The sequence below is a fragment of the Ochotona princeps genome, chromosome 6 (genome assembly GCF_030435755.1).
Source record: "Ochotona princeps isolate mOchPri1 chromosome 6, mOchPri1.hap1, whole genome shotgun sequence".
Classification (NCBI taxonomy): Eukaryota; Metazoa; Chordata; class Mammalia; order Lagomorpha; family Ochotonidae; genus Ochotona; species Ochotona princeps.
The window spans coordinates 18,454,985-18,477,503 of record NC_080837.1 but is presented as its reverse complement, the minus strand read 5'-3'; the positions used below and the strand labels follow the sequence as shown (position 1 = coordinate 18,477,503).

The 22,519-nt window shown below is 43.7% G+C and overlaps 1 protein-coding gene across 4 annotated transcripts; it reads left to right on the top strand.

Moving 5' to 3' along the window:
* Positions 1 to 343: 343 nt before the first annotated feature.
* Positions 344 to 20,807, top strand: LACTB (lactamase beta). Of its 4 annotated transcripts, none has more exons than XM_058665731.1 (7): positions 344 to 472; positions 6,190 to 6,820; positions 7,507 to 7,573; positions 9,503 to 9,693; positions 10,316 to 10,667; positions 11,514 to 11,679; positions 17,854 to 18,645. In XM_058665731.1, the coding sequence occupies exons 2-7, from the start codon at positions 6,332 to 6,334 to the stop codon at positions 18,377 to 18,379; spliced, it is 1,791 nt and encodes a 596-aa protein (XP_058521714.1). In that variant the 5' UTR covers positions 344 to 472; positions 6,190 to 6,331; the 3' UTR covers positions 18,380 to 18,645. The 4 variants fall into 4 exon arrangements, with proteins under 4 accessions (XP_058521714.1, XP_058521715.1, XP_058521718.1 ...); XM_058665732.1 differs by lacking the exon at positions 344 to 472 and adding an exon at positions 20,606 to 20,807 and having other exon boundaries at positions 6,081 to 6,820; positions 17,854 to 18,107; XM_058665735.1 differs by lacking the exon at positions 344 to 472 and adding an exon at positions 20,487 to 20,595 and having other exon boundaries at positions 6,081 to 6,820; positions 17,854 to 18,107.
* Positions 20,808 to 22,519: the final 1,712 nt, after the last annotated feature.

Here is a 22,519-nt window from a genome sequence, read left to right as displayed (position 1 = left end):
TTTTTCCAATGATGAGTGTAAATGGCTAGTAAATTCAATATCATCAGCCTAATCAGGAAAATTAAAAAAAAAAAAGGCCCTAATGAGACACTGTTTCACCCCTGCTCTAGGATGGCCGCTGTGATTTGAGTAAGATTTGACTTCCTGCCGCATCATATATTTAATTCCTGAATTCATAAATTGATGGTACTGGGAGGGAGGAAGGTTTAGTGCCAAGTGTGGTGCTTAGGAGGCAGGTCTCATGGAAAGTCTGCAGACCCCTGAGGGTGGCCCTGGGAAGGTAGTTCTTGTGAGACGGTTGCTTATTGAAGCCTGAGTCAGGTCCAGCCATTCCAGCTATGCTTCCCCACCTGCCAAGTGATCCCTCCTTCGTATAGCACAAGAGCACATTCTGCGATTGTTAACCTCTGCCCTCACCGAAAGGCTGAGTCACTGGAACCTGACCACTCTTGGACTAAGAGCCTTCAAAACCGTAAGCCAAAATACATCTGTCCCCTTCCTAAGTATTTCTTTATAGCAACCATAACTAATTCATACAATAGCTATTAACAAAAAGGCAGTGATGGGGATGGCGTTGTGGTACCATGGGTAAGCCACCACCTCCAGGGCAGCATCCCATGTGAACACTGATTCAAATCCTTAGTTCTGCTTCTGATCCGACTCCCTACTAATGTACCTGGGAAAAACAATAGGCAATGGTCCAAGTGTTTGGGCCCCTGCCACTGGCATGGTAGATCTGGATAGAATTCTAGGCTCCTGGCTTGGGTCTGGTCCTGCCCTTGGCCTTTGCAGCCATTTGGGAAATGAATACTAGCAGATGGGAGATTTTGCTCTCCTCTGTTCTCTCTCTCTCTCTGTAACTCTGTCTTTCACATAAATATATCTTTGAAAACAAAATAAAAGTGCTATTATGGCAAGAATGTGGGGAAACTAAAACCTTTTATATAATACTAGTGGGAAAATAAAATGATTAGCTGTTTGGAAACACAGTCTGAATCTTCAAGAACGATTCAACATAGAGTTGAAATAACCCAGCAGTTCTACTCCTAGATATGTATCCAGGAAAAGTGAAAACAGGTGTTCACACTAAGTTTGAATACAGATGCTAATCGCAGCTTTATTTGTAATAACCAAGAAGCCAAGGAAAATCGGATTACCGATGAAGAGGTAAATATATAAACAAGTTGTGCTGTATCTATATCATGCAAAGCGACTCGTCCATGAAATAGAACAAATTAACTGATGTGTATGTGTATTCACTTTCAATTAACTATGCTGAGGGAAAGAAGTCAGGTTTTTGGGTTTTGATTTGTTTTGTTGTTAAGTATATAGACTCCAGCATTTGGCCTAGCAGTAAAGATGATGGTTAAGACAATGGCATCCTATATTTAGGTACCTGGATTTGATCCCCATTCTGGATCCTGACTCCAGGTTCCTGGAAGGCCATGATGATGGAGCACTGGGTATGGGAGGCCTAGATTGTGTTCTTGACTGCCAACTTTCACTCCCATCAAACGTATGTGAGCATCTGGGGAGTGAACCAGCAGATGCGAGCTCTCTGTTGTGGCCGTCTGTCACTTTCTTTCTGCCTCTTAAATAAAAATAATTTTTAAGAGAATACATGCTAAGTGAATATACATGTATGTAAAATTTTAGAAAATGCAAGCTAAGATATAGTGTTAGAAAAACAGATAAATGGTTCCTCGGGGAGACTGGAAGGACAGAAGAAAGGTTTAAGAAGGAGAGAGATATGCTCACTATTTTGATTGTGTTAATGATTTCATACTTACCAAACTTAGTAAACTTGCCAAATCATACACTTAATGTTCAGTTTATAACATTTTTATTTTATCACAATAAAGTGACTTTCGCTACACCAGTCACATTGCATGCCCCATATCAGGGACCTGGGATGGGTGAGAGGCTGGGTGGGGCTTCTCCCTTTATCTCCCCGTTTACCGCAGATACAGAAAATTAATAATAATAATAATGTGGAAACAATAGTCTTACCCACTTTCCTGTAGCCCTTGACCCTTTGTGCCCTAATTAAAGATTGTCAAAATAATTTAAAAAAAAGAATTCTCAAAACTTAAAAACAGTAAGTAAGTAAATAAATAAACCAAGGTGGTGAAAGACACGAAGAGATGTTTTCCTGAGATGTCTGGGTCCCCCAAAAACATGTGCAGACACAAACCAAAGTGAGGGAATCTTCCACGATGGAAGAACTTGCCATCACACTGTTTCAACATTCTGCATGGCACTTGTCAACACTTTTACCTTTCTCTGTCCATTTCTGTGACTGTTGACCATCTGTTTGTATCCAATAAGTTCCCGGAGGGCTGGGCTAGGGCTGCTTGCTTGGTACCAACTCTGGTGGAGAGCAGAAATCCAAGGAATAGGTGTCACATGATTAGGAATGGAGCCTGGCCAAAAAAAAAAAAAACTTTCAATGAGCCTGAGATCAGAAGTTCAGTGAGAAGCTTTCAGGAAAGAAAGCAGAAGAAATCAGTGACAAGACATGAATCCACAGCAGATGGCAGGATCATAGCAATGGGAGCATGGCCATTTGACCAGCTCTATCCCAGAGTCCTGGCCACTGGCCACTGGGCACTACCCTCCTGCAGAGAAGTCTCTACAGGTGTACTGGTGGGTTCTGTCTGTGGTCTAGTCTAAATCTCTATAGATGTGTTTTAATCTATTTTTTAAACTAAATTTTTTTTGAGATTTGTTTTTATTTTTTTAAGATTTATTTTATTTGTATTGCGAAGTCAGATATATAACGAGGAGGAGAGACAGAGAGGAAGATCTACTGTCTGATGGTTCACTCCCCAAGCGTCTGCAACGGCTGGAGCTGAACTAGTCCGAAGCCAGGAGCCAGGAGCTCTTCCAGGTCTCCCACGCGGGTGCAGGGTCCCAAGGCTTTGGGCCGTCCTCAACTACTTTCCCAGGCCACAAGCAGGGAGCTGGATGGGAAGCAGGGCCGCCAGGATTAGAACCAGCGCCCATATGGGATCCCAGTGTGTTCAAGGCAAGGACTTTAACCACTACACTATCATGCCAGGCCTGATTTGTTTTATTTTTATTGGAAAGTCAGATACACAGAGAAGAGGAGAGACAGAGAGGAAGATCTTTTATCTGTTGATTCACTCCTCAAGCGGCCACAACAGCAAGGAAAGGACTTTTGCTGCTAGGCTACCACAGCGGGCACTTAAACTGAGATTTTTTTAAATAAATTTTTAAAGTTTTTTTATTTTTATTTAAAGAGTTACAAGGAGAGAGGGAGAGAGAGAGAGAGATCAAGATCTTCCACCTGCTGGTTCACTCCCCAGATGTCTCAGCGACTGGGGCTAAGCCTAGTAAAAGACAGGAGCCTGGTACTTCATCCAGATCTCCCACATGGGTGGCAGGGGCCCACACATTTGGGCCATCTGCTGCTGCTTTGCTCAGGCTATTAGCAGAGAGCTGGATTGAAGGTGGAGCAGCCAGGACTCCACCCAGCACCCATAAAGGATGCTGGTACTGTAAGTGGTAGCTCTAATCTTTATGTCACAACACTAGCCCCTTAAATACATTTTTAAATTTAAATTTTAGGGCCTGGCGGCATGGCCTTGTGGCTAAAGTCCTCGCCTTGGATGCGCCGGGATCCCATATGGGCGCCGGTTCTAATCCCGGCAGCTCCACTTCCCATCCAGCTCCCTGCTTGTGGCCTGGGAAAGCAGTCGAGGATGGCCCAAAGCTTTGGGACACTGCACCCGTGTGGGAGACCTGGAAGACCTGGAAGAGGTTCCTGGCTCCTGGCTTCGGATTGACGCGCATTGGCCCGTTGCGGCTCACTTGGAGAGTGAATCATCGGACGGAAGATCTTCCTCTCTGTCTCTCCTCCTCTCTGTATATCTGACTTTGTAATAAAAAATAAAATCTTTAAAAAAAATTTTTAATTTTAATTTTAAAGGCCTTAAAACAGACAAGTAGGGTAAAATCATCCATCTACCTGCTCATTTCCCAAACACTTGCAACAACCAGAACCAGGCCTGGTCAAAGCCAGGAGCTGGGAACTCAATCCAGGTTTCCCCACACAGGTGACAAGATCCCAACCACTTGGTCCATCAGTAGAAAGCTGGAGTCAAGAGGCAGAGTCAGGAATTAAAGCCCAGCATTCTGATATAGGACACAAGCCTCTCACCCAGCATCTTAGCCACTACTCTAAGTGACCACTCTGTGGCTGGCATTTTGACCAAAAACAGAAGACTGGCCTATCTTTGTTTCCAGATGACAAGTCAAAAGATTAATATAATCAATGACAAAATTTTTATCTAAAATAATACCACTGGGAATACTAACCCAAGTCCATTAAGATAAAGGTTAACAGAGAGATATAAACCTTTGTAAAGACTTGTTTGTAGGTTAAATCATTCTTGCAAGAATATGATGCAGAAGGAAAAATGGCTTCACTCTGTAATGTTAAAAACGCACAGGGGCTTGATGCTGCCACATAGCCACTATAACTCAGTGTTAAGACTCAATTGCTATGTTGGGCATACTGGGTGAATGAGCGGTGGTTCAAATTCTGGCTGTTCCACTTCCCATCCAGGTCCGTGCTGCTGTGCTTCAGAAAAGCAATGGAAGATGGTCCAGGAGGTCCTTGGGCCCCTATATCCATGTGGGAGACCCAGAGGAAGCACCTGACTGCTGGGTTCAGTCTGGCTAAGTCCTGCTGTTGGGGCCATTTGGGAATGAACCAGTGGCTGAAAGGTGTGTGCGTGTGTGTGTGTGTGTGTGTGTGTGTGTGTGTGTGTTCTTCTTCCTCTCTCTGTAACTCTGGCTTTTGAAAAGTAAGAAAAAATCCTTTAAAAAACAATCTTAGGGCCCAGCGGGGTGGTCTAGCAGCTAAAGTCCTTGCCTTGAACGCGCTGGGATCCCATAGGGGCACAGGTTCTAATCCCGGCAGCTCCACTTCCCATCCAGCTCCCTACTTGTGGCCTGGGAAAACAGTCGAGGACGGCCCAAAGCTTTAGGACCCTGCACCCACGTGGGAGACCTGGAAGAGATTCCTGGTTCCTGGCTTCGGATCGGCACAGCTCCAGCTGTTGTGGTCACTTGAGGGGTGACTCATTGGACGGAAGATCTTCCTCTCTATCTCTCCTCTCTGTATATCTGATTTTGTAATAAAAAAACAAATCTTAAACAAAACAAAACAAGAAAAACAATCTTAGCTGTCCAGCGAAAGGGAAATGAAAGGCCCACTGTGTCAGTAGACTCTCAGGTGCTGGGTTAAGTTCTCAAAATATATATATTATAAAATATATAAACATTATATATGTTAGGGTTTTTTTAAAGATTCATTTTATTTGTACTGGGAAGGCAGATTTATAGAGAGAAGGAAAGACAGAGAGAAAGATTTTCCATCTGCTGATTCACTCCCCAAGTAGCCACAACAGCTGGAGCTGAGCTGATCCCAAGCCAGGAGCCAGGAGCCTCCCCCAGGTCTCCCACGACGGTGCAGGGTCCCCAGGCTTTGGGCCGTCATCTACTGCTTTGCAGAGCACAAGCAGGAAGCTGGATGGGAAATGTACCCAGGACGCAAACCGGCGCCTATATGGGATTTCAGTTCACGCAAGGCAAGGATTTAGCCACTAGGGTATTGCACCGGGCCAAAGTTCTCCTTTTTTAAAGATTTACTTATTTTGAAAGAAAGAGTGACAGAAAGAAACCTTTCATGATGTGGTTTACTCCCCAAACGGCTACAGCAGGCCAAAGCCAGGAGCTGGGACATCTAGCCTAGACTCCAACATGAGTGACAGGAGCCCAGAGAATTGGAGCATTTTCCATTGCCTTTCCTGGCACATTAGCAGGGAGCAGAACAGCCAGAACTCAGGTGGTACTCTGATAGTCAAAGCTAATGTGGCAAAGAGAACTTAAAATGCTTTGCCACAACACTGGCCTCTGAGTCAAGTCTTAGATCTACTTTGGGGCCCAGAAATCTTGAGATAATAAGAATAATTATAGTAGCTACAGAAATTTAGCCTACAAAAATAAACCCTAACAAATTTCTGAATCCGTACTTCCAACTTTAGAAGAGGGCGTCTTTAAGGTTTTCCTGAGTCTTCATTGGCAAAATTGCTATTCTTTTCACATTTTGTGGCGATTTGAGTTTTGGTTTCTTGTTCATCACAATCTACTCCTTTCCAGGTGCTGAGTTCCTGACACAGTGTCGGGTGTTGTCTCGGCGGCGAGGTGGTGTGGGTGAGGACTGTGTCGGGACGCGGATTAGGAAAAGCTTCACGGAGGAGGTGACAGCGGGTGTGAGGGGAGAAGTAGGAAGAGGACAAAGATGGGAAAGGAGGCGGGCAGAAGGCGGGCCAGGGCTCCGCGCCATTGGCTGTCGACGGCGGGCCTGCGCGTGTCCCCGCCCCGCCCGCGGCGCCGCCCGCTCGGCCTGCGCGAGCTGCGGAGGCGGCCGCTGCTGCTCCCCGACGCCATGTACCGGCTCCTGTCAGCCGCGACCCTCGGCGGCCGAGCCTGGAGCTCCGGGCGGCGGCAGGCCCACCGGCGGGCCGGGCTGCCCCCGCTGGGCCCCGGCTGGGCCGGCGGCCTGGGGCTGGGGCTCGGGCTGGCGCTCGGGGCGAAGCTGGCGGGCGGGCTGAGGGGCGCGGGCCCCGCGCAGCCCCCCGAGGCCCCGGACCCCGACGCGTCGCCTCAGGCCGACGCCCCGCAGGAGCATCCCCTCGCCCTCTGGGCTCCGCAGACCCCGGCGCCGACCCCTCCCCGTTGCTTCGCCAGAGCCATTGAGAGCAGCCGGGATCTGCTGCACAGGATCAAGGTGAGGGGCCCGGGGACCGGGCTCACCCCGGAGTGGTGGTCCTCCCTGGGATGGGGGTTATCGGGGGCGGTGGGATGACAGCTTCAGCTTCCGAGAAGGACTTCCCGTTCCTCCCCGCCTGCCCACGACCAGACGCTCTTGAGGGTTGCCCAAGTCGGGGCGGAGGTCACGGGCTGCCTGGGGGACCGCCTCGTCTCCCTCAGTGGTTAGACCGGGCGCGCCCCTCGCGGTGAGCCTTCCCGCAAGGCCGAACGGGTGGGCGGTGCCGCTGCTGGGGGCGGGACCTCTCCTGGGGTGGGCGGGGTCTTCTCCGGGGGTGGGCAGGACTCTCCTCGGGGGCGGGGTCTTCTCGGGGGGGAAGGGACTCTGGTGGGGGCGGAACCTCTCCGGGGTGGGCGGTGTCGCTGCTGGGGGCGGGGCCTCTCCGGGATGGGCGGGGTCCTCTCCTGGGGTGGGCAGGACTCTCTTCGGGGGCGGGGTCTTTTCGGGGCGGGGAGGGACTCTGGTGGGGCGGGACCTCTCCGGGATGGGCGGGGCAGCTGCTGGGGGCGGGACCCTCTCTGGGGCTGGGGTCTTCTCTTGGGTGGGCGGGGCCTAGGGAGGCCTCCAATGAGAGTGCCAGGGGGCGGGGCACAAGAGTCCTCCAATCTGTCTTTTGAACTTGGTTTTTTTCCCCTTGCCCTTAGGATGAGGTGGGCGCACCGGGCATAGTGATTGGAGTTTCGGTAGATGGAAAAGAAGTCTGGTCAGAAGGTGGGCTCAGAAAAGTGCTTTATTTCGTGACTTTGTATGATGCCATTTGGTGAATTAAGTAGTTAACGTTTTACCTGTGGGGAGTGAATTCTATGAAATACTTGCTGTTTGGTTTGTATAAAGTGACACGTATGGCAGAAAAAAACATGTCGAACAGAATAAAGATTAGGATCTTGTTTTAATCGCAGCAAGACTTGAGATGACAATATCTTACAGATTACTGGTTCTAGCCCTTCTTTTTTGCTTCTTTTTTGAATTGATTGGCCAAAAGATCGTGTGTAAAACAGTCCATTGACTGCATATTCTCAAATAGTGCTTATGGACAGGTTTTCTGCATTTTCAAAAGGTCAGTCAACTATGGAGCCCCCCATTCAGCCAAAGCCACTGTACTAGGAGGTGGGAACATCTACTTAATGAATTTGCAGGCTACCCTTTTTCACTTGGCCTAGGTGTTAACTATTTTTGAAACAAAAACTAAAGCTTTGTTAGAAGGATTTAAGTTCATTTTATGATGCTGACTTCTCCATTGCACATATTAGGTTAGTTGCTCAGGCCAAGTTTTTAGGCACCCAACTGAGGAAATGACATTTCAGACATTTGCAAATAGCAGTACTTTTGCAGGAGGCATCTGGCATAGTGGGTAAGACCCCCTGCCTGGCACTCCCGCATCCCATGTCCTAGTACCCGTGTTCCAGGAGTGACTGCTTGCTCCAGCTTGATGCTGCTTCACACTCTACGAGGCAGCAGGTCATGGCTCCAGCCATTTGGTCCTTGCCACCCACCTGGGCGACCTGGGTTGAGCTCACGGGTCTGGCTTCCAGGAGATGGGCAATCAATCTGTGCCTCTCTGCGTTTTAAATAAATAAATCAGTTTGAAATGAAAGCAGCACTTTTAGAAGTTGATGACAGCAAAAGGCCTTTTCAACTTAAGGAAAAGTGATTCTCCCCCAAGTAAGTTATCTGAACTATCCTGATAAGTCACTCTATCTTATTTCTGATTACCAAAAATTGTGTCCATTTATGGTGAGGGCTTTGTTTTTATAGAAGTATATACACAATAATGTACATTTATGTATTTATACAAAACACATTTAATAACATCGTGCTTTTTAAAAAATATCTATGTGTTTATTTGAGAGGAAGACAAAGTGAGCGCCTCTGTGTGCATTCACTGTGAGTGAGCACAGTGGATGGGTAGAGGCTGCCTTGGGAGCTGGGGACTTCATCCAGGCCTCTTCCCTTGGGGGCAGGAACTGGAGCCCTGGTGCACTGGAGGCAGCTCTTGAATCCAGGCACTCCCAGATGGAGTGCTTCACCACTTGACCAAGCATCCGTCCCCTTGCGCTTGTCTTTCTGGTCAGATATCAGTTCTTTATACCTCTTGAATTTCCGTCTGTTCAGTCTCTGTAGAAGATGGAAACTAGACCCAACCTTTGTTCTAGAAGGAGCTTTAGATTGGTCTTGCTTCTGGTTTGCAGCTGAGTTAGATTGATGGTTAGCAAGATTTCATTTTAAAGACATGTTTTCATGTTGATTTTGTGTGGGGGAAGAAGCTATTTTAAGGAATTCAGTAGAATATAATATGAAAAAGAACAAAATCATTTTCTTTAAAGAATGTAATTTCTTTAAAAATATGTTAAGCCATATTGTTTAGATAAACTGAGAAGAATTAGTATTTGAATCAGATGGAAAAATGCTGTTGTATGCTGGGTAGAATTTCAGTTCAGTTACAAGGTTAAGTTGAGCTTGCTATTGTTAGTTCTGCTAACATTCTCCTTCCTTTCATATCCACTTTTAAGTAGATTATAAAAGTAGGATATCTTTTTCTGTAGATAAACGTAACAGGGTGTTTGAAGAGTATTGCTTTGGTTTTTGAAGACTCGTTGGACCATGCTGGCTGAGAGTGGTTTTCCTCTTCTCCCCACAAAGGTTTAGGTTATGCCGATGTTGAGAACCGTGTGCCATGCAAGCCAGAGACAGTCATGAGAATCGCCAGCATCAGCAAAAGCCTCACCATGGTAGCTCTTGCCAAACTCTGGGAAGCCGGGAAACTGGATCTTGATATTCCAGTGCAACATTATGTTCCCGAATTCCCCGAGAAAGAATATGAAGGTGAAAAGGTAGTAAAATTCACAGTTCATTTTATTAATGGCATTTTAAATGGTTTATGCAAGAGGTGATAGTTAAAATATACTCCATAGAGTTCTCTGGCTTGTTTTTTTTTTTTTTAAAGATTTATTTATTTTCATTACAAAGTCAGATATACAGAGAGGAGGAGAGACAGAGAGGAAGATCTTCCGTCCGATGATTCACTCCCCAAGTGAGCTGCAAGTGAACCTCTTCCAGGTCTCCCACACAGGTGCAGGAACCCAAAGCACTGGGCCGTCCTCGACTGCTTTCCCAGGCCACAAGCAGGGAGCTGGATGGGAAGTGGAGCCGGAGGGACCAGAACCGGCGCCCATATGGGATCCCGGGGCGTTCAAGGCGAGGACTTTAGCTGCTAGGCCACACCGCCGGGCCCATCTGGCTTGTTTTTAATTAGTGTTAATAAATAAGGTTACTTTCTAAATCTAGATGGTAATCGCGTAGGTGTTTTTCTGAAACTTGAGGCCAAGGATCTGTATGTGATTCTTTCTCCAGCGTCATTTCAAAGTGGAAACTTACTGAGACATTATCCCAAAATTACTAACTTTGGTGGTACAATTTATGGTTGTAATTGAATTATGGTGTTTTTACAATTAGGTTTCTGTCACAACAAGATTACTGATTTCCCATTTAAGTGGAATTCGTCATTATGAAAAGGACATGAAAAAGGTGAAAGAAGAGAAAGCTTACAAAGCCTTGAAGATGATCAAGGAAACAGTCATCTCTGACCACGAAAGAGAACTGAAAGAAAAAGGAGACAAAAATAATGAAAAAAATTATTTTGCAAAGCCTAAAACAGAGCAAGATCCTGAAGCCAAAAGCCGGAATTCAAAACCTGGCAAAAAAAAGAATGATTTTGAACAAGGCGAATTATATTTGAAAGAAAAATTTGAAAATTCTATTGAATCCCTAAGATTATTTAAAAATGATCCTTTGTTCTTTAAACCTGGTGAGTGTTAGTTAATTCCTTCTCTTAACAAAGTTGTCATCAATGAACAGTTCATTTTTAGGCACACCAAAATGATACCATGTTGGGTGCAGCCCAAGAGGTTTGCAACTGCGAGAAAGGCAATACAGCACCTGCTTTTTTGCCTACCATCTCTCTGCAAGGCTGGCTTCCAGGCAGGAAGTTTAGATTTAGCCTCATTGAGAGGATTCTATGAATCAAGATATTCATGGAAAATCATGGAAGAATAGTTCTTCAAATAAAAACCTGGATCACAGTTCACATGGTAAAGTGTTGCTAATAGTATAGTACTTAGTTAGAATTGATACTACTCAACTAATTTTGTGCTTTCATTCCTTAAATAACTGAATGTTGATCAACTTATTTTTATTTCTCAAAAAGCCATTATATGGTAATTAGCTTTTTTTAATACATTGTTTTTGAATGTAGAAGGCACTTAATAAACCTTTCAATTTACCATAGGCTTAAGTACTTTTCCATTGTCATTTTAAAAGTTATTTACTGTGAATAAATGTTATATAGATATACTTATTAAGGACCAAGAAAATATGATTAAGGATTTTATCTTTCAATAAGTTTCCTGCCGAGTGAAAAAACAGAGCCCTGTGCAAGTGTACATTTACTAGTCATTATTGTATTTTCATGTTAGGGGCATGGAGTAAGCAGGCTTATTGGAAAGTTCACTTGGTTTATATGTCAGCCATGATAATTTTCTAAATACTGAAGTAAATTCTAGTTTTAAGGGCATGCCAATTTTCAGTAGGAAAATGTTTTATGTATTTTGAATAATCACATTCTTTTTTTCTCCCCTTGCAATTCTCTCTCAAGGTAGTCAGTTTTTATATTCAACTTTTGGCTATACACTGCTGGCAGCCATAGTAGAAAGAGCTTCAGGATACAAATATTTAGACTATATGCAGAAAATATTCCAAGACTTGGATATGCTGGCGACTGTGCAGGAAGAAAACGAGCCAGTGATTTACAACAGAGCAAGGTAAATGAATACCTTCTGGCATGTTCAGCTGTGTCACCTGTGAACACTTGGGTTATCCCTTGAAAGTCAACATTTTCCTGTTCTCTGTTCCGAATTTATTCACCTCACTTTGGGAGCTTTTATATACGCCTTTTTCCTATCAATAAAGTGAGAGAAATACAACATTCTTGTAAAATGTCTAAAACTCTTGGGTGAAGGACAGCCATTATAATTCAAGTAGGTGAATCATTAAACCAGAGGTGACCTATCCTGGATGTCTGGAATCTGCTCTTCAAGTTCTGGTTTTTTGTTTTGTTTTGTTTTGACGATTTATTTTATTTTAATTGGAAAGGCTGATACACAGAGAAGAGACAGACAGGAATATTTATCCGATGATTCATGCCCCAAGTGACCGCAGCGGCCAGAGCTGAGCCGGTCCGAAGCCAGGAGCCAGGAACTTCTTCCAGGTCTCCCACACAGGTGCAGGGTCCCAAGGCTTTGGGCCATCCTCAACTGCTTTCCCAGGCCACAAGCGGAGCTGGATGGGAAACAGGGCCGCTGGGATTAGAACCAGCGCCCATATGGGATCCTGCCACTTGCAAGACGAGGACTTTAACCACTATGCTATTGTGCCAGGCCCTAAGTTCTGTTTTCTTCTGTTTTAATGTATTCTTTGTTTTTACCTCTTTGTTTATGTTAATGTTTACTTTGAAATAATTTACTTAAAATAGCAACAATTCAAAATTAGTACCAATTAGAAAATTAACAACAGGGCCTGGTGCAGTGGCCTACCGGCTAAAGTCCTCGCCTTGAACACGCCAGGATCCCATATGGGCGCTGGTTCTAATCCCGGCAGCTCTACTTCCCATCCAGCTTCCTGCTTGTGGCCTGGGAAAGCAGTCGAGGATGGCACAAAGCCTTGGGTTCCTGTACCCACGAGGGAGACTCGAAGAGCTCCAGGTTCCTGGCTTCGGATTGGTGCAGCACTGGTCGTTGCGGTTACTTGGGGAGTGAATCATTGTCTCTGTCTCTGTCTCTCTTCTCTGTATATCTGACTTTGAAATAAAAATAAATAAATCTTAAAAAAAAAATTAGCAGCAGTTGTTCAGACCTAGTTTTCCCAATGCTATTTTTTGCCACATTTACATTAATTCTCTGTATGATGGTTTTTTGTGAACTCTTGCAGACATGATCATCCTTTATCTATAAATACTTACATGTGTAGCTTCTAAAGAGCAAAGACAATCAGGAAATTAACATTTACAAACACCTTGATCAAATCTACAAGCCTTATTCAAATCTTGCCAGTTGTTCTTTGCAAAGAAAAGCCTCCTTGGAAGGATCCAGTCCAGTAGCCCCTGTTGCATTTAGTTGTTTTGTCTCTCAGAAGGTGCAGAAGGTATGTGGTAACAGTTTGGCCAGTGCTCACTTCGGCAGCACATATACTAAAGTTGGAATGATAACAGTTTGGCCAGTAATCGGTGTTGATGTTTTAAGTGCTTTGTGGAGGCAGAGCCTATCAGGTTTCTCCCCATAAAGTTCCTATTTTCCCCTTTGAAATTACCAGTTTTTTTGGTGAGATATTTTCAGATTTAATCTGTAAAAATCATGTTCCTCATCAAACCTGTTACTAGCTTTAGCATCAATTGATGATTCGTGACAGAATCACTTATCACAGTATTGGTCACCAAATAGTGCTTTTCTGTTTCTGTCATTCACTCAGTATTTGTTAGTCGGCATTCTGTTATATAAGAAAATACTTTCCTTTTCTTTTACTTATTTAGGCATTTATTTATTCATACCACTTTGCACTCGCGAATTCTTAGTCAATGAGCTTAAATCTATCACTGTCATAATCTGGTATCTTTTAAAATAGTAATTATAGCGTTTGTTTATGTCCAGCTGCTGCACTTCCCATCCAGCTCCCTGCCTGTGGCCTGGGAAAGCAGTCAAGGATGGCCCAAATCCTTGGGACACTGTACCCATGTGGGAGACCTGGAGGAAGTTCCTGGCTCCTGGCTTCAGATCAGCTCAGCTCTGGTCATTGCAGCCACTTGGGGATAAAAGATCTTTCTGTCTCTCCTTCTCTCTATAAATCTGCCTTTCCAATAAAAATAAATAAATATTTTTTAAAAATTGAATTAAATAGTAATTGCATATTAAAGGAAAACTGTAAGGATAAATGAATATTAGGTTACTTCTGTGTGTGTTTTCAATCAAAAGCGTAAAAGATTTGTTTTATTTATTAGAAAGGCAGAGTTACAGAGAGTGAGGGAGAGATAGAAAGAGATGTCTTTTATCTGCTGGTTTAATCCCAAACGGTCACAACAAGCAGAGCTCAGCTGACCAGCAGCCAGAAGCCTCAGTCCCATCTCTCACACGGTGTTGGAGGGCCAAGGCCTTGGGCCATCCTCCGCTGCTTTCCTAGGCAATATGCGGGAGCTGGACTGGAAGTGCAGCAGCTGGAACAGGAATCAGCATCCGTGCAGGATGCTGGTGCTGACAGGGGGGGATTAGCTGCTGTGCCACTCTGCCGGCCCCCAAATGTGTTTAGTGTTATTATTTAGACTACTGACTTCTTGGACATAACCACAGAGAAGTTTATAATATCCCGACCCTGGCCTTTGGATTTATTTTATCACAAAAGTAAAATATTTATCTTTTTTTTTTTTTTTAAATCTATGTGTATCTTTGTGTGTTTAAAACAGAGCTATGTAGTGTTTGTCACCTTTTAAAAATCTGTCCCTAGAATTCTATCTTAAAATAGGACAGGCAGAATTTCCTTAGCCTGAAGGCCACACTTAGCTGTAGGGGAGGAAAAGAAGTTTTTTGAGCTGAGTACATTGTTGTCCTGGATAAAACCTGCATTTTCTTTGTAGGAACATGATTCCATGTAGGCAAATAACTGTATTGATTCTTTGCAGCAAATATGCCCATATAGACAAGTCAACTAATTATATCTTTAAACAGAGATCCGCAAGGTGTAGATTAAGTATTCTTGCCACTAAAAGATACCTGGTTTGTTGATAAGGGAATCCTTACTAATTCATTAGTTTGTTGTTACGGTTGTTCATAGTGTCTGTCTTAGGCATAATATTTTGAACAGAAGTCTGTAATTCTTTAATTGGATTGATCAGCACCGAGTGAAGTGAATGTTCTCTGTGCTCTGAAATATAGATTATAACCCAGAATGTCCTGAAAAATTAGCATTTCTTTTATTGAGCTCTTTTTCAGTGCCTTGTTGAGAAACTCTACTAGTGTGTTCAGTGCAAAAGTTGCTGTTAAAGTAGTTGTAATATCCACTGTAAATTCTATTTGTTTTTAAACAGCTTGGAACAATAAAATATAAGTAAAATTACTGAAGATTTTATTTACTTGAAAGGCAGAGTGACAGGTGAGGGGGTGGAGAGAGACCTTCCATCTGCTGCTTCAGTCCCCTAATGCCACCTATACGCGGAGCTGGCTCAGGGCAAAGCCCGTGTTCAGGAAAGCCAGCCAGGTCTCCCGGGTGGTGAAGGAATCAAACACTGTGCACCTTCATCTGCTGCCTTCCCAGGTGCATTGACAAGCTGACCTGGAAGCAGAGGGGCCAGGACCCCAGGTGGCACTCTGATCTGGGATGTGGGCATCCCCAGTGGCTAAATCCACTACACTAAAACACTAGCTCCAGCTAGGAATGCAGATTTCTGTCCCCTTATATTATTCTCATGACTAATCTAAACATTCTTAAATAGGAAGAACCTATCTGTCTTTTGGCATCATTACTTTAGCTACTCAGTTACACAAATGCCAAATAACTTACTGAAGAAGTTATGTCTGTATTCTAATTTCAGCAGAGAAATAGAATAATTAAGGTTTATCTTTGAACTGAACAAAATTACTTTCATGAAGTTAGCAGTTAATCCTCAGATGAACCAAGATCAAAGTCAAAATTTACCCATTTAAAATTTATAATTCTAGATTAAAATATAGAATTTTCATATTTGCCATATTTAAAGGAGGAATGAATAAGGAGCCAATCTTAATATAAGTAATTTGAAATACCTTACTGTTAAAAGGAACTTACAGGAGGTAGGTGTTTTAGCATGTGGGTTAAACTGCTGCTTGAAATGCTTGCAATCTGGGCCTGGCCCAGTAGCCATATGGGCACCGGTTCTAATCTTGGCAGCCATGCTTCCCATCCAGCTCCCTGCTTGTGTCCTGGGAAAGCAGCTGAGGACGGCCCAAAGCCTTGGAACCCTGCACTCGCATGGGAGACCTGGAAGAGGATCTGGGCTCCTGGCTTCAGATTGGCTCAGTTCTGGTCATTGAGGCCACTTGGGGAGTGAATCAGCAGATGAAAGAGCTTCTTTTCTGTCCTTTCTCCTCTAGATAGATAGATAGATAGATAGATAGATAGATAGATATCTGACTTTGCAATAAAAATAAATACATCTTAAAAAAAAATACTCAGTTTCCATATCGGAGTACCAGCTTCTGCATTTCCAATCCATCTCCGTAGCAGTACAACCTGGGAAAGAGGATGGGTCAAGTACTTGGATCCCTGCAACCCACAGCAGAGACCTGGATGGGATGCCTGACTCCTGGTTTCAGCTGGTCCAGCCCTGGCTGCTGAGTGCCTTACCACCAGTCTCCTACGCACTCTGATTCTCTGCTTCACCTGGAATGAGCTTCTTTGCTGGGGTTTTGTGACCTGACAATGAAGCAACATTCTCATTAGTACCCAGGTCCTCACCTCCACGTTGGCATAGGGGCAGGCCCTGAGCACAGCAGTATGTGTTACCTGGGAGCCCTGCCATTTTGTTGGAAGAGACATGTAACAGTATCTGTCTCCTGATACTGTCAGAAGATAAATGAGTTTGTATTTGCAAAATCTATAGAGCAATGCTTGGTAGATATTACGACTATGTGTTTTTCCAATGAAATCAGCATGGGTAAAAGTTGGGATTCAAACTTCAAACTAACTTCAGCTTCTCCCACTATACCACAATAGGGTATCCCATCATTATACCTGGTATTTATATGCTGTTTTTACTCAAGAAATGTCATCTTAAAAATTGTTAACCTTATTCCTAAACATCACAGTGGACTTTCAGTGACAAAATTTACTTTGGGTATATTATTGAACATTAAGCCCAAGAACTAAGAATATCTACCAGTTGAGAAGGATTTGTCCATACACTAACACAAGGCATTGTATAATACTACTACATTTTTTAAAGGTTTACTTATTTTCACTCAAGTATAGAATAATTAAGGTTTATTTATTTATTTAAGGCAGATTTTACAGAGAGAGGAGAGAGTGTGCTCTATCATCTGCTGCTTCACTCCCCAAATGGCTGCAATGGCTAGAGCTGGGCAAATCCACAGCCAGGAGTTTCTTCTGGGTCTCCCCCATGGGTGCATGAGTTCAAGAAATTAGGCCATCTTTTTCTGCTTTCCCAGCTGCATTAGGAAGGAGCAGGATCAGAAGTGGAACAGCTGGGACATGAACTGGTGCCCATAAAGGATGCCAGCACTGCACGCAGGGGCTTAACCTACTATGCCTTGGTGTCAGCCCTATAATACTAATGCATTTTTATAGGTATTAAGAGTTTGATGCAAGAGTCACAGACAAGCCAAAACCATGTTCTATGCTTTAATTCACAAGAAAATTAGACTGTTCAGTTATATGTGTGTCATTAAGAACCAGATCATAGGGCCTGGCGCCGTTCATAGGGCCTGGTGCTGTGGCCTAACGGTTAAAGTCCTCGCCTTGAACACACCAGGATCCCATATGGGTGCCAGTTCTAATCCCAGCAGGCCCACTTCCCATCCAGCTCACTGCTTGTGGCCTGGGAAAGCAGTGGAGGACGGCCCAAAGCTTTAGGACCCTGCACCTGTGTGGGAGCCCTGGAAGAAGTTCCTGGCTCCTGGCTTTGGACTGGCTCAGCTCTGGCCGTTGCGGTCACTTGGGGAGTGAATCATCGGATGGAAGATCTTCCTCTCTGTCTCTTCTCCTCTCTGTATATATATGACTTTGCAATAAAAATAAATCTTTAAAAAAAAGATAATAAAAATTAGTGCTTAATTCATAGTTTCATATATTAGAATATATAATCACTACTTTGAAATATAGTCTGAATTGTATGCATTTTTCTATAATATGTAGCTTCATTAATATACTATTAATATACCATTCTGATTTCATTTTAGATTTTATGTTTACAATAAAAAGAAACGTCTTGTCAACACACCGTACGTGGATAACTCCTACAAGTGGGCTGGTGGTGGATTTTTGTCAACAGTAGGTGACCTTCTGAAGTTTGGGAATGCGATGCTCTATGGCTACCAAGTCGGGCAGTTTAAGAATTCACAGGAAAACCTTCTACCTGGATATCTCAAACCGGAAACTATGGTCATGATGTGGACGCCAGTCCCTAACACTGAAATGTCCTGGGACAGAGAGGGTAAATATGCCATGGCGTGGGGTGTTGTGGAAAAGAAGCAGACATATGGTTCTTGTAGGAAGCAGCGGCACTATGCCTCACATACAGGGGGCGCTGTGGGGGCCAGCAGTGTCCTGCTGGTGCTCCCTGAAGAGCTGGATGCAGAGGCAATGGCCGGCAAGGTGCCCCCCAGGGGAGTAGTTGTCTCCATCATATGTAACATGCAGTCCGTTGGTCTCAACAGTACTGCTTTAAAGATTGCCCTGGAATTTGATAAAGACCGATCAGACTGAGAACAGTATTTTAAGAAATGAGCTATTTGGGGCTTTTTAAACATTTTTCTTTGGAAACATAAAAGTTCCAAAATACTTGAAGTTTTTAAAGAATGAATTTGTAATAGAATATATAATTGAATGCACAGAATTATGTACCTGTAATTGCTTACTTTTGTAACCATCTTTTTACTGTAGAATTAATTCTTTACACTCAGGGAAGTAACTATATTGTTTTTAACTTTTGGAAAAAAGTATTATAGAAATAAAATATTCTGGTAAAAATATGTACTCTGTGTAACAGAGAAAAGTCTCATTCAATAAGAATCTCCATATATTTTACTTTTAATGTGGCAACAAGAATAAGATTATGACAAAATACATGTTTCTCATTACATAGTATTTGCAGCTTAAAAAAAATAAACATTTGTCATCTCAGTTTCTGAGGCTTCTGAATTGAGGAGTCCTGTGCAGTCACATGGCACCTGGCAATGCTTTGGCCAATGAGTGCATATTCCACAGTGCTCCTCTAAAGTCATGCTGCCCTGTGATGTCATGGCCGTTCGTCTTGGTGCATAAGCATGCTGGATGACGTGCACACAGCGACGGGCTAGCCCAGTGCATTTTTCAGCACACACCACCATCATAGGACTCTGGTGGGATAGGCCTACTGCAGGCTCATCAGGTTGCAGAAAGGGTGTTGCAGGCATCCAAAGGACTCCCTAGTTCTGTCTGCAGGGTTTCAAGGTGGTTCGCTCACATGGAGGACTGCTCACATGTCTTAATGTCACGTCAGTTGGCATCCCCCTGAGTAAGAGACTGTGACTGCCATGCAGAAGTCACTATCTTGTATAAGCCAGCCTCACAAGTCACTTTGCTATCATATTTGACATGTTCCATATGTTGTACAGAACCTGATAAAGACATTAGAGGGGTGCCACAGAGCATGAATATCAGAAGGAAATCTTTGGAGGTCCCACTTAGCAATGGGGTTGGCTACCATCGTCTGACTTCTGGTCCTGGTTGTTCAGAACGTCTCTCACATATGAAATACATTTGTATCCACCCAGGTCTTCCAAAGTTTCATCCCTTACAGCATTAGCTCAAAATCCAGTGTTTTTCAGGAGTGTGGAATATCCATCCCACGGGCTGCATAAGGCCTGTGAAGTGATTTGGTCTGGTAACCAAAGTAACTGCAGACAAGACTCACAAATTTGGTAAATCTATAGTAGGCACATTTTTGACTATTTTATATGGCTTGGAAATGATGTTATAACTGTATGAATGGCCATTGGCAGAAAACGGTTCACCCCTGCAAGCATGAGAGAGGTTACTTGATTATAGTTGGTAGTTCTTTAGGGACTACTCAGGTGAGGGTCCCCTGATCTGAAGCTCTAGGAACTAGAGTTACTGACTCATGTGCGATACACAGTGCTACAAAGATGCAGGATAGATGCTCCAGACCCCTCCTCCAGCAGTGCAGAAATGGAGGACGTACAAGCGTCTGTAACAGTTCTGGAGTCTGCCTGGGCGTTTCTTGGCAGCCCCAGCTGAGTACTCTGAGCTTGTGCACAATGCTGCCCTTTGGCCGTGCCCTCCGGCCACTTGGCTCTGCCCTGTACATTCCTGTGGTCAGGCAAGGAAGCATGGGATCACGCTGAGGGATTTTCTGAGTCTGTTTTCAATTTGTAAGTTTGGGGTTCAAACATCTATGTTCTCTCCTTTTAGTCAAATTTGTGTTTCTGCTAATGTAATTTTTAAAAAATATCTTTTAGTACACTGCCAATCTTACTTTAATGCATGCCAACAGACAATAACCACAACCAAAAAACCCTTCCAAGTATGTCTCGCCTTAACTTGGAATTCTGCTAAAAAAACAGTTAAACTGGTAAGTCCTATTGTCTAAATGGTTCTCTAGGCTGCCATTTGGTATCTTTTGTGAAGTTGTGATAAAAGCATTTCTATACTCAATCTGTTATTGTTGCCTTTAGCATGTGTTTTTCTGGAAGTACCCTGGACTTCATTTTTGCCTTAACAGCATAATTTTAGGATCATTTGCCATCTTAAGGGCCTGAAAAAACTGTTAAACCACCAATTATTTATTACTGTTTAATAATCTTTTCTTCAGTTTCTCTCTCTTGCATATTGGTAAAAAGAACCAGAAGAATCTAGGAGGAACAGTCGGCACGAAGTATGGAAATCCCCCTCTGACTGCTCACCCATTTCTTTTTTACCGTGTTCCTGCAGACATTGGTATTGCTCAAACTTCCAGCCACTGTGTATTAGGAATGCCCTTTTCTCCAAACTCCAGTAAGATTTTTCTTACTTAAATCCACACCTGCCAGCTCCTCATAGACCATCACACTTTTTAACAGTTTTGTCAAGGTTTTTCGGGATTTCACTGAAGGACTCAGCTAAGTCCTTTCAACCTAACAACTGTTGCATTCCCAATCCACTCATCTTTCTCACTTATCAGATGCACTTTCAGTTGTAATTCACACATAACATACCGTAGAATTCAACCTTTAAAATATACAATGTGTGGTTTTTTTGTTTGTTTAGCGTTTTTTTTCCTCTGTGTGTATTTACAGGATTGTTACTCATTATCACTATCTAATTTTAGAACATTTTTGCCTAAAGAAATCTTAACACCTGTTCACACTCCCCATTCACTCTCAATCCAGGTCCTCCTAGCAATCTACTTTCTACTTCTTTAGATTTGCCTACTACAGACATTTTATATAAACAGAAGCTGTGTGGCCTTTATGTCATTTTTTTTTTCTTGAAGATTTATTTATTTTATTACAAAGTCAGATATACAGAGAGGAGGAGAGACAGAGGGGAAGATCTTCCATCCGATGATTCACTCCCCAAGTGAGCCGTAACGGGCCGATGCGCACCAATACGAAGCCGGGAACCTGGAACCTCCTCCGGGTCTCCCATGTGGGTGCAGGGTCCCAAATCTTTGGGCCATCCTCAACTGCTTTCCCAGGCCACAAGCAGGGAGCTGGATGGGAAGTGGAGCTGCCGGGATTAGAACCAGCGCCCATATGGGATCCCGGGGCGTTCAAGGCGAGGACTTTAGCCACTAGGTCATGCCGCTGGGCCCCTTTGTGTCATTTTTAAGCTCATACAGTGTTATGTGTCTTGCAGTGTCTGTGTTTCAGAGGTGTAGGAGCAGCTTAGCGGGGTGATTCTAACTCAGGTTCTCATGCGGTTGCAGGTAAATTGTGTCGGGAAGTTGGTTGTCTGAAAAGCTTGGCTGAGGGTACAGGGAAGAGATGTCAGTTTGTCACCACATGGCTCCTTCATTGGAATGGAGAACCAGGCAAAGCCACAGTGTCTTTTCTATTCAAGCCCTGAAAGTCATGTGCCGTCATCACATTTGCCAAGTCGTTTATCAGAGGCCAACTCTGATTGTCGGGGAGGATTATATTCATTCAAGGGTGGGGATCCCTGGGAGCCCGTCTGGGGACTGGCTCCACACCGGGCTTACTGTAGTGTTGGCATTACTGGGAAATGTGTTGTTGCCGTAGGTGGTGCATACTGCAGATGTCTTGTGTGCTCTGAATTCAGGAAGCCTCCAAAGGAAAGTGTTTAGCCTGATTGAAGGATTTGCCATCGTCTTGATGGTGAAGCCTGTTTCTTCCCTGTAGAAACTGATGGCTTTCCCTGAGTCTGTTGAAGTATAGGAGCAGCAGTTCCCTAAAACAGATCCATGCCATCTGACTTCTCACTTCGCTAGGATTTACATTGGTTTTTGTTAAATTCTTCAATCCATGCCGTCTTTGATAAATGGTGGCTTCCTATGACTTTTAACTTAAATATGCATTACATATTGTAAGGCAAATGAAACTAACAGTGATTTGTTTAAATGGTTCTGAGGCTGAGATTCACCTTTTAAAATGTGATCACATGCTGTCTATGTAAGCTTTGGAACCTCACACAGATTCTAAAGAATGAAAGAGTAAATGCTGAGAGCCACTGAAACAATGGCATTTGAAAGATGACAAGAAAGGGACATGAGCTGGGCAGCAGGGCAAGTGAAGCATGTCTGCACTGTAGGCGAGGAAGATCCCGAGTGTGAAAACCCTGCCAATATAGTGACTATATTTTCAACAAAGCACTTGTTCAGAAAGAGTTCTTGAAGCTCTGAGAAAA

Bases quoted from the DNA above. Each gene is read 5' to 3' on its own strand.
- LACTB (XM_058665731.1), top strand. From the start codon at position 6,332: ATGGGAAAGGAGGCGGGCAGAAGGCGGGCCAGGGCTCCGCGCCATTGG. The intron at 7,574-9,502 runs GTGGGCTCAGAA...CTCCCCACAAAG, and splicing joins AAAAGAAGTCTGGTCAGAAG to GTTTAGGTTATGCCGATGTT. The intron at 10,668-11,513 runs GTGAGTGTTAGT...TTCTCTCTCAAG, and splicing joins TCCTTTGTTCTTTAAACCTG to GTAGTCAGTTTTTATATTCA.